General features: G+C 44.4%; 1 protein-coding gene across 1 annotated transcript in view; it reads right to left on the bottom strand.

The window, feature by feature from the left end:
- The window catches only part of LOC104625128 (ninjurin-2-like), a 47615-nt gene extending 35277 nt beyond the window's left edge, over positions 1–12338 (bottom strand). The window contains 2 exon segments of the mRNA XM_010292675.1: positions 12185–12241; positions 12243–12338. Of these exon segments, the coding sequence (XP_010290977.1) occupies positions 12185–12241; positions 12243–12338 (153 nt within the window).
- Positions 12339–12344: the final 6 nt, after the last annotated feature.

The raw sequence follows: 12344 nt of genomic DNA, 5'->3' as shown, positions 1-12344 counted from the left end.
TTCCCTGCCTTCCCTACCTTAATTTCATACATACTCCTAACACCTCAGGTCCTGCAACTTTTGAGTACAGAATGTGAATTTCCCTCTGCTCACAGGTATCAACACGTTAGCGTTGACTGTGTATGTAATACAGATGCCTTCGGCAAAAGGCAGACTGAATGCTGTTTGGTAACAGATACAATATTCCCACAGTTTTGGGCCCACAGAACATTATCTATAGTACAGCCAAGAGGAGTCACAAAGTCCTACCTGCTCTTCACAATGCACTAGGAGGAGAAGAGGGCCTTCAAAGAACATAGATCTTTCCGTACCAAGATTGTGATCAGTAAATCACAGCCTTCTCCCAGCCTATGTATTTTGCTGGTCCTAAGACAAACTTCCCACAAGCATTGCTTTCATTTCTGCTGAATCAGCCTTACAATTACACCTAGTGAGCAGATGATAACAAATGAAGACATACTTTGTCATGTGCAGGGTACAAATATATTGTGTATGGAAATGGCTGATATAGCTAGAGGAGTTACTCAGCTAGATACTGTCCAGTATTTCTCAGAGAGGTCAAGGATAGTGCTAGAGACAGTGTCTTCTGTTTGAAGGATAGCCACTGGGAATGGTATCCCTTCTGACTACTCCAGCCAGATCTGCAACAGTATATACCCGCAATGTACTTAATAAACAGATTTATCAAGTCCTCGGACATACGTGGTTAATTGTACAGGGCTCATGGTAAAGCTCAGTGCTTCTTGCTCTTGCATAACTCATTTGAGGTTTAGTTGGCTTAACTCTACTTTTCATAAGTCATTTGATAATATGTAAAATTAAAAAATGGGAGGAATATAAAAATTATGTTAGGCACACCAATAACAGACAGACTGGGCTCCTAGCTGAGAAACAAGTTTTCATCAGATAGGAAAAAACAGGGAGGGGAACAAAGGAAGAAAAAAATTGCTTTTGGATCAGAAAAAGGAGGAACGTATTGTTATCATTTGCAGCCATACAGCGATGCATCTTTTTATTTTTCAGCCATTCTTTGCTGTTGGTGGCTACAGAGACACCTTTCCCTCCAGCTGGCCAAGCATCTGAGTCAGTTGCTCCCACAGGAGAGATAATGTCCCTGTTTGTATGTATGTCGTGCATTGTGCAAGTGAGGCAACAGGAAGCGCTTTAAAATGACCCTGCCCCACCCTGGCTGTAAACACCTGAGTTCACCACCACACTGGCCCGTGTCCGAACCCTGAGCCCGTTCTCCCACCTGGGGATCTGTAAGAGAACTGCCATTTTGCCACGGCCCGAAAAAGTGACCACTGACTTAGTTCAGTAACTCAGGGTGATGCCTGGAGGCTGTGGCTGGAGGTAGCACAGAGAGGGTTGGAAATGAATCAGAGGGCTACTCAGCTCAACATTGCTAACCAAAAGCTAACCTAATTATTAGCCACCAAGGCCTGTTGCCATCTGCTCTTGAGTTGCCTGTCTGAGCCTCGTCCTGAGTTCAAATCTCTGCATAAAGATACAGATCTATAGCGTGCTTGCAACCCTGTCCACATCAGAGATGGCTTTAGTTATCTCTGTTTTTTTCATGGTCTCAGCAGAATAATTGAGCATTAGATCAGCTCAGAGATGAAACACACCTCTTGCTATACTTAGCAGCTCAGGCTAGGAGCTCCATCTGCTCTGGTTTCTGTGTACAGAGACCTTCAGGACTCTTAGTTCTCTGTCTCTGTTCCCCCCATTTGGCTCACTAGCATTCATAATCTGTCATTTTGTGGACCACACCCCACTGGAGCTCTCTTCTGGGGCTGCATGCCTCTCTTTTTTTTTTTTTTTAACCTCTCCTTCATGATTTTCTTCCTATACTTAAGTAGTTGGGTTTTGGTGTGTTTGGGGTTGGTTTTTTTGTGTTTTGTTTTTGTTTTTGTTTTTCCTGGGATGCTGAAGATACAGCCTCCTTTGAGCTTGTGTTAGCTTTTTTATTTTGGTAGTCTTGTATCTCTTTCCCCCAAGATATGTGTAGCTGCCCCTGGATATAGGCAGTTTTCTCCCTCAAACTCCATTGCACTCTGGTTCCTCATCTGAGAAGGAGGGAAGAGGGGCTTTTATTGTGCTGGTGGACTTTGCCCATCCCTCTCTGGATCTGAATAGGCCAGCATTATTTCACAAGTGCTAAATCCACTCACAATGGTTTTAAATGGTTGAGCTGCTGAGCCAGCTGAACAGCAAACACCAGAGGGGAAACCACATTTCGTGAGCGCTTCAGATTCCTTCAGACTGTACGTGGAGCCATTAAGAGCAAAGTAAAAGCCCTTTGACACAACACCCTCCGGCAACTTTTTCACAGCCACATGCCAAAAATGAGGGCTAGCTAAGAAATTGGTCGAGAATCAGCTCCCAAGAATCTAGCACATGAAGATGAAATGATGGACTTCAAATCTGTTTCTGTTAAAAGGGAGGAAAACAGCAGCATATTATATTTTCTTGTAGCATATTAATCCTTTGCTGGATGTCTCTCTGATCAGTGTGGATTGCCAGTCAAGGTATCACCATGGGCAAAAGATGAGAAAACCCCAGGTGCTTAGGTTATGCAGGAATCTTTTTTATCGTATTTGTGTTTGTATCTGCTTTTCTTATTCTTTACATCTAAGTTAAGAAGTACCCAGATTGTGTATCTCATGGTCTTCTGATTCCCCCAGAAGAACTAAATCCTCAGCTAACATGACGAGCCAAGAAATATCCAAGAATGCAAATAATTATCCCATTGCAATAAGATGGATGAAGGCCTATCTAAAGGAGCTGCTATTTCTGTCTCTGTCCAGACTTGTGAAGACAGGGGACTTAATTCTTCCTTAGAAGACATAATTGCATAGTCCCTAAACAAGTTCTTTCACAATGATCTGGGTTAGCTTAGACACTCAGTAATGGAGGTTTCCTAGCCCAGACAGTCTTGATAGAGTGATTACTTTGAGCGGATGCACTGAGGGAGTAATAATAATTGATGGTGGTGACGAGGATGAACCTTCTCCTTTCAGTGCTCCAGCTCCAGTCAGCAAAAAATGTGTGGCCACAACTTGAAATCACGCAGGGACATGCAGGAACATTTCATCTTGAATCAGTTAAAAAAAAGGTGCAAACCTGAAGTAGAATAGTTGCATCAAGAATCTGCATGGTCATTCTGAATCAGAATTTATGGTTAATATAATTTAGCTTGTTTTACTTTGGCTTTGGGGCTTGCTTCCTACACCAACATGGTTGAGCATGACTGTAGCTCCACCAAGAAAGAGCTACAAACACAGCTGTGTGCCTGAACTTTTGAAAGTGTGTCGAAATTTGTTTCCAGTTGAAGTTACATTCAGCAGGGAAGGAATTGTGTTTGTTCTCTTATTGACATCTTCAATTAATGTTCTTCTTTACATTGTGTGAAGCAACAGAGTGGTCTCTGATGACTAAATAAAACAATCTTTAACAATTGCTTAAAAAAATAATGGAGACTAAGAATTTATCCAATGAGAAGTAGAGCTAAAACCACAGAACACACTGCTACTGCATGGCAACCCACCCATCCACAGAGAGATGCTCAGTCTTTCCTTCCTGCTTCTGTCACTTTCTACTTGTGTGTCCTTGGGTACGTTAGTGGTCATTTAACTGTCTCTGCCTTGACCTAATACCTGTAAAATAGGCAGGAAAACACCTCTTGCTCCATATGAGGATTGTGAAATTAAATTCACTGATATTTACAAAATGCTTGGAGAACTAGAGACAGCACAACTTGCTTCTCACACAAGTCCTGTGAGAGAGTACAAAGTATTGCTGTGTTGCTGTTTTCTGCAGAAACATTCTTTCAGTAAAACATAGTCTAAAGAAGAACTGTTGGTTGCCCTTTGGCTATTGTTAGATTGGTAGAAGCAGTTATTTTTCTCACATAACTAAGGTCTGCAGAGAATTTGGGGCTTTTCTTTTTAATCCCCAAAGTATCATTTGGAGTTCTGTGAGTGCAAAGAGAAAACCCCTACAAATATGCATAAATATTTGCAAAAATTAGAAACCTAAAGAAGAAAAAAAAGCCTGAACAATTGACAAACTAGTACATTATTTCATTTTCTTGTTCTCATTCTCTAAACCTCCTGACAGGATTCCCCCAGAATTTCCAGCACTCGCTGAACCTTGACCTAAGCAGCTTCATGAGAAATTTCTTCCCCAAGAGTTATTTTGGATAGAAAGTTCTAAGATCCTGAGTATAATGGTTTTCACAGATGTAATTATAGAATCACACACCTGATTCATGTAATTTGACAAGGAATTATAACTTGCCTGGTTCAAAGGAGTGTGTCAAGGTGTATGGTAACTGGTGATGTGAATCTTGCAGCATCTGCACATGGGCTCTTCCACCATTCTGGTGTCCAATTCAAAAGTTTCTGTTACTTGTTTATATACCTGGGGCAGTCTAGATTACAGTACTCTTGTATTGCCTTTTCTCAGACAGAGTTTTATAAACATTTGACTCACAAGCCAGGGATGGGGAAATGGCAGTGAAAATGCCCGTGTGCCCTTTTGTACTTGCAGAAGCGCACGCTTCTGTCTGTGGTTATTGTACGCATGCGGCATTGCCCATTTTTTGTTCTCAGAAGAGAAACAAAACAGACTAATACATATTTTTCAGGCTGAGAAGTGGTAACTTGGGCTGAAGACTTCCATTTTTAGTGGCTCAATGAGCAGAGGTGCTGTCCCTGTTTGTCGGCTGAGGGCAAAACAAGAATCAAGCGCGTGGTTCAGCTTTCAGGTGTGGGCTGGATTGAAGCCGAGGGAGGCAACTTTTTGACAAAAGACACAAAAAATTATGTAGCTGTGGTTTAGCGGGTACTTCACATTGCAGAGGACTCCCACTCACAAAGATGTCTCAGTGGGAGGTTTTGCTGTTGGCCAGCCAGGAGAACTGTGTGTTGCCAGCACCATAATGGCGTTTATGATTGCTCACTTAAATAAAACCCACTTCATGATCTCAAATCTGCAAGGTGCAAGTGTGGATGAGACATATCTGTATCTCAATGTGTGAAACAGGTACGTGGCAAGAGATGGTGTCCGTAAAGGTTGTGGCTGAGGAGAAGATGGTGGTACGAAGAGAAAGGGGTCCCGCTGGAGGCCTATGTGCAGGCACTGTGAGCAGGCCAGGCCAAGCTGGTGGTTCGGCATGGGCGTGGCAGGAGGGTTGTCCTGGGACGGTTTGGTGTGGCTGCTGGCCGACCTTGTCCCTTGGATGGGGTGCAGCCGCACTGACTTGCTGCTGCTCTCAGCGGGGCATGGGGCCCCCACCATGCAAAGCCCTGAGCATCTCCCCAGCCCCTGGTGCTGTACAGGCGCCATCTTGTCACCCCAGGTCCTGTGCCACTTCACCCCCTTCCCAACCCTGCAGGGAGACCCCATGCCTCCTGGGCCTTGCTCTCTTTATGCTCCCCCTGCTTCAGTTGTACGTGCTTTATAAAGTAGGCACAGAAATCTGTTATTATTAACAAGCTTTTGTAGCTGCCAACCTCTAGGCTCCTCTCCCCTTAGCTCAGGGGAGGTGGCAGCACCCCCTGACCCAAGTGACTCCCTCTCTCCCAATCTCCTCTTCAGAAATGTCTTGGCTTCCTCAGATTATACAGCCCATTTCCCCTCTCTCGCAACTTCGACTGTGTCTAGCTGTGACCTGGGCTCCGGCTCTGCTGTGGTTATCAGACACAGAGGTGAGGTGCTGTGCACTCCTCTCTGCAAAGAACCAACCCTACAAGGCAGTGGGGGAAAAATGTCCCATAATTTACTGTTATGGCAGCCCCAGCTCTGAGTGAAACTCTGTATGTCTAGTGCCACACGTTGTTGTTGTAGACCTATGTACCACTGCAGGCAGAGCCTCTCATGGAGCCTAGGGAGGTCTGGGTATCCCTCACCCCTCCGAGGCCGAAGAGGCAGCACCACTAGTATGGCAGCTTCAGCCTCCGCTGCAGCGGGCCGGGGGTCTGAGTGCTCTGCAGTCAGTGTCCTCCGGCAGCACAGCCTCCTTTCTCTAGTTTATAGCACTGGCGGGCAGCTTCTTAGATACATCAGAGGAAACGACTGTTCTAACAGCATGTCATTGCCTTTTTCCTTCTTACCCCAACCCTCAACCCAGCAGAAGAATCCTATTGAACAGCCGCCCCTTGTACTCTTCTATGGGAGGCCTCTGCATGCCTATTGTTTCAGCGAGCGGATTTGCTGACCGATGGGTCAGACAGGCTATCTCGCTATTTGATATGCTCTCTGCCGACAGCCCCTTTGCCCCCTTTCCCTCTTCTGCCTTCACATGTGGGGCTTCACGATGGACGGGGCCTGCCCGGTGCACAGTACGGGACCAGGCTCCCTCTCCCAGGAAGGTGTTGATACTTTTCTTTCACCACCCCTCAACAAGGCAGAATGCAAGGGACCAGATGTGTAAGGTCCTCTGGTGTAAGGCCACTGATTTCCGTGGGACAACTCCAAGGGTATGTTTGTCTCCACATGTGCCTCATTTTCCCCAGATAGATACCCTAAAACCTGGGGTCCAGTTTCTCAAGAGGAGAAAATACCATCTCCATGTTTGGAAAGGGTGAAAGTGAACGTTCACCCTAAGTGGCCATGTCCAGGTAGAGTGGGCAGGAGGAATGTATAGAGGAGAGGAGAAATGCCACATCTGACTACAGAAAGAAGGACCAATTAGTACTGGCTGTAAGAAAAAGTCTCCTTCTTCTCAATGTGTTGTGATCGCACTGTCTGTCTTCTAGTGCGCGTGTTACTGGTTTCTGGGACCAGCATGGGTAATACTGTGCAGACTTGCAGGTCCCTGCAGCTGGGGGAGGAGAGCACAGGATCATTCTCGCTCCGAAGCATGATATCCTATTTCACACCTGGCTTTTGACCAGCTAGGGTGCGGTGAATCTCTGCCTAACCCTCTAGCTAGCCCTGTGAAGGCTTTACTCTCAAGTAGCAGTCTGAAATCTTGCAATCTGAGTGACATCCACTAGTGAGAGCAATCGTCGCTACTGTTTGGGCCTTCCCTGCTTCTGCCACCGGCTACACCCAAACTTGGACCTTCAGCTGACTGAAGTGAGGGGTAGCTGCCACTGAAAGGAGAGGTCCTGCTGCCTCTCTCATGGCCACGCAGTCTTAGTCATTAGCAGTTGTCTGATCCTCCCGAGAACCACTGCAGGACAGCAAACCAGAACACTAACCTTGCCAAGAAGTGGTTAGTTTTCTCCGAGTTTAGCTCTCTGAACCAGTTTTACCAGGGTCAAATGAATGGCACAGGACTGCATCCATGGGAGTGGGGAGTGAGATCCTGTTTGAGGGACTGTAGTCATTGGGTTAGTTTAGTTAAAAATATGGTGAGATAAGTTCCTCAAACTCTAGATGGCTGAGTTGCACACACCATACAGGGAAGTCATGGGAATGGCTCTGAACCACTTGTCATTTTCTTTCTCAAAGGCTCTTTCTCTCCCTCAATGCAGACTGTCATTACCCAGGCCCAAATTACAGAACCCAAATAACGCTACTGAAGTCCGCTGGGGCAGGGACACTGCTCGGTTGGCGATATTAGACTGCCACCGTTCTAGGAGATCGCTGAAGGAAAGTAAGGGTCCTGCGGCACTAGAAAGCACAAGCTGGCTGTTGCTAGAGAAGCAGGCAAATACGTGCCCAAGCCAAGAACCTGTAAGCATATCAGAGCCTCAAGGCACAAGTTAGAGCCACAAAAAAACCACAAAACCAAAAGTCTAACCCAGTTGTGAACATGCTCCTTGTGTCTCCTCATCAGGCCTAGACTGAAAGTGGTGTGTGGGAGATGGGATTTACAGTGGTGAGTGGGACTTTCCATTTGTTTTGTGGGCATTTTAGAAAAGTCCTATAGCTAATGCTATTTATTTGCCTGTCTAAAATCTTGCTGCTGTAGATCTGGTCAAAAACTGAGCACTGCAAGTAAATTATCCAATTATTTCAAATCTTTTTTCCTTGCAAGTTGCTTATAAACCTGTCTTTATTTCCACAGATGTATTTTGCATTCAAAGTATTCACCAAACAGCTTCTGCCAAAAAATTTCAGTGTAGGGTCTGTTTTCCAGAATGATGATTTTTTATCTGTTTACTCTTTTTACTTTTGATGTGTGAATGATTCCCTAAATGATGAAGTATCATTTCTGTTTCTTGTCCCAGAGGACTGTAAATTTTTTTAATCCAAAGAGTAAGAAACTATAAAAAGAAAGACGCAACATACTATATAGCTTCTTTTGCAACATGAATATGGATGACATTCATCCAGCGCACATCCCTTAAACTCCCATTTATACAGAACATAACACCCATTCATGAATAAGAAAATATAAAAATACAAACCTAATAAAACTCCAGAGCTGTTTAGTATCAGCCCCAGTCTTTGCTCCATTCTGCAACATTCACCTGGGGCTCTAACAGACTTAGCCGTGGCAATAATGTGTGAGTGTTACTGATTTCAGCTGTCCGCAGACTTTCCCCTGGTTACTGCCGCTGTGGTGGGAGTGGTAGAACGGATGTTGTCTCAGTCGCTCCCATTCAAAGTCTGGTACGCTAGCTTAAATCACCGATGAAACGGGGTTGTGTTAAGATGCCAGATCGTGAACTGCAGCAGCTGAGGTACACAGCTAAACAGATTTAATGGGTCTTTTGCTGCTGAAAAGAACAGTCCTGTATGGCTCCCTCCGCCTCTCTCCCCCCTGCAAATCTCTATGGGAGGACTGAAGGCGAGAGTCAGGGGGAATAATAGCATAAAGCAGCACAGATAAATCACCCAGAGTGTGACTATCAAAGCCATATTTCTATTCTAATGTATAAAGTTGTGTTTCCTGAAATAAAAATAAATTGGTGATGGGATCTTGTTGGGTTGTTTTATTTCTTTCTATCCCAAATGTGGTTTTTTGATTCCAGCTATCTCAGGATGTACTCTGTTATATCTCATCAGGGTACTGGTCTACCTGCTTGGTTTTTTGTCTGGCAGATGCTTAACAGGGGAAGGTGAAAGTTTCACTTGGAAGCCACAAATAGAGAAGTCTGGGAAGAAAAATGCACCATTCAAATTAATTCATGTTAAGGTTTTATCTTTTAATAGCTAAATTAATCTTTTTAATTAAAAGATTTTAATTCAAATTTTATCTTTTGTCTTAGCACTTGGTCGGCTGGCATAGATCTGGTGAGGCTGCTCTACAACCCTGTAGCTTTTTTTTCCATTTCAACACCATTTCCTTTTAGCATCTCTCTGTGCAAAGTTTGAGGTTTTGTTGGTCTTCCTAGAAGTCAGAACTGGAAAACAGTTTGAAACACACAGAACAAGAGAATTTTTGTAAGGGAGAAAGTGGATTAATGGGAGATACTTCTTGCTGTTAAAAAGAAGTCCTAGGTCTCACTTATGGACAGATGGTGTATAACTTCTCTAATGCAAGAAACCACTCGCAGTCTCATCAGTAATTGTGCCATTGCCTGTAGGGAACTGAAAAGGGTATTTATTTTTACCCTGTTATTGGCTTATGGGATTTGAAAGTACCTTTTTTAGCTTGCATAACTGTAAATATTGTTACTGGACCTCCCAACTCTTCTCAATGCTTGCTCCAATATTTGACCTTCTGACCTGCTCCAGGAGACGGCAAATTCCACAGGCTGATGACACGCTGGGTGAGTGAGTGTCTCCTGCTATGGAGACTTTTGATTTTGCTGAGTGAGCTCCTGTTCTCATGCTTTAGGATGAGCAAAAAGCTTGGGAGCTGATTGGTTCTCCTTAGAGCCTTCTTAAATCTTGATAAATCTTCTAGCTCTCTCCTATGCTGGGCCAGAGGCTCATATTGTTTTCATTCTCTTGTTACCTGTCTAGCCTGGACATGTAAATGTTATATAAAAAATGCTAGTAGGTACTGTGCAACTGCTTCAGGCACAGGACCCACTCCCTATAAATAAAAATATTCTATTTCTGTATTGAATCATAGTTAACTTTCAGGACTCTTCCTGCTACTCCATCCACGAGCTCCTTGAGGAGGAGTGAGTCATATGTTACCACCCCAGAGCGTGCAGTGCACATTCCCACAAGCTTTTCATAAACCCACAGCTGGAAACTTCTGAGAAGACACCTGCTCTGCATTCAGTGCTCAGAGCAGGGACTCAAAAGAGGGTTTTAAATGTACTTTCAACTGACAGACTTCCATTTTTTTCCCCACCACTGATCACTCCTTCCCTCACGTCACACTTGTCAAGTCACGTCGTTGCCAGGACCCTCTGCTTGTCTCAGCTATGTGGTCATATGTAACGCTCTTTCCCGCCCCTGCCAGCACTGTATATTTCCTGGTCATAAACATGCAGGAACCTGTGTACATTCACCTATATTTTTTACTGTCTGGTGGCTTCATGAAATAATAGAATCATAGAATCACAGAATCATTAAGGTTGGAGAAGACCTCCAAGATCATCAAGTCCAACTGTCAACCCAACACCACCATGCCCACTAAACCATGTCCCGAAGTGCCACGTCTACATATTTTTTGAACACAATCCCTGTAAGGTGTCACAAAGAAAATCTCAGTAGCATGATTTTTCTTGTGGCAACTTGTGTAGAAACAGATAGAAACACTCCACACCTTCCTACCCTAGAAACAGATAGGTATGTTCTTTTCAGTTTTGTAACTCAAGGAACCTTTGACCTTCTGGACTTACTTATTTGACTACTGTAAAGGCTGAAGATGCTAAGGATCACTTTTGGCTTTTCACTTAACCTCAAGATGGGTTGAAAGAGAAAAGTCTAAACCCCATTTTTTTTTGAAGTTTATGAGCATTTTAATCAGTGAAGCTGATTTTTTCATCTATGAAACCTGGGCTTCAAATCCATGATAGACCTGAAACTTTCCATTGGGTGGAATGATTTAATATACAAGGAGTTAATTTCACTTTTTATTTAGCATAATTTTCTTGTCCTCTTTGCCCTTTGCCCCAGTTCCTTGCTTAGTGATTTCTGTACTTCCCCCCTTATTATCCAGTTCTAGGAAAGCCTAACCTCTCTTTTCCTCAGTCCTAAATAGAGTGCATTTTCATGAACTGTTAAAGTTACCTGTGTATCTTCCTCAGGTATCTTTATCGTGTCTCTTATCTGAGCTTAACTGTTCCTAGGTGTTAAAAAACTGCTTTGCACCTCGGATCTCAGTGGATATATTCTGCAGGATCAGGGAGTCTTGCTCCTTCTTTCTAGTTGGGGATAATTGTCCTGATTGTTTCCAAGGGCACTAATTTTTCCAGTTCAGTTTCTTTGACATGGGCCAAAGAAATAAATATTGGGACCTCAGATGTAATTCCCCACTTTTGAGTCTGAGTATGGTTAGGACTATTAAAAACAGAAAAGTCAGCTACAAAATTTGGCCCCTGCTGCCAACCCTCCCAGGGCTGTAAGCTATGCCCTGGGCAATGCTTCATATTCTTCCATTCTCCAGACGTGTCTGAAGTGTGGATCTGGACTTGAACTTCTGAAGTTTGACGGGTGTTTGTGATCTGGGCTTTTGATTCCATTTCATCTCTAATAGTTCCTTTTTCCAAACCCTTGGGTAGTTGCCCTTTCCTAGAACACACGCTGAGCACAAGAAACACCCTTCTTAAAAAACACAAGCACTCAGAAGAGGAACACAGAGAACTGAAAGAGCTTCACCAAGAAGTTTTGTTTCTCTATAAACCCTACATAGGAAATCCTGGCCTCTGTGCTCCCTCAGCATTTGCTGTATTTATTTCTTTTCCTCCTGTCCAGATTGGGAGCACTTTCTGCCAAACAGAGAAAGGCTTTGTGAGATGAGGAACGGCTCAGATTTTTGCAACTTGTAAAATATGGGCTGCCTCCTTCTGAGAGCTGAAGGCTAACTTCTGCCCCTGCTGCCCCTTCTTCCCCCAAAAAGCAGCTCTTTTTAGTAATACCTCTCTTCTTACCCTCACTCTTTCAGAAAAAGGCATAACAGCTCCTGGCAGAACAGGGCAGAGATCCTGCTGCTAGCTGTTCATCAAAGGGGAACGCAGGAAAAAAAGCAGCACTGAGTTTTCAAGTGAAATTGGCTGCCAAAGCTGAGGAGCAAATGAGAGGAGCAGTGGATATTTCCCCCAAACCGGGGCTCTTCCCTCCCGCTTCTCCCTCCCGCGGTATTTCCCCAAGATGGACTCACTTGAAGATTGATGCTCTCCCCTTCCGAGGCCATCCTTCTGCCCCCGGGTCTCTTCCTCTGCAGACCGCGCAGGGAGCGGGGCACTCCGTGCTCCCGCAGACTCTCTCTTCGCTGGACCGGGACGTGCAGCTGCTGGAACAGACCCGCTATTCATCTGCCG

Source organism: Phaethon lepturus, unplaced genomic scaffold (assembly GCF_000687285.1).
Source record: "Phaethon lepturus isolate BGI_N335 unplaced genomic scaffold, ASM68728v1 scaffold16138, whole genome shotgun sequence".
NCBI lineage: Eukaryota > Metazoa > Chordata > Aves > Phaethontiformes > Phaethontidae > Phaethon > Phaethon lepturus.
The sequence above is the reverse complement of the archived record's forward strand: the minus strand, read 5'-3'. Positions and strand labels throughout refer to the sequence as shown.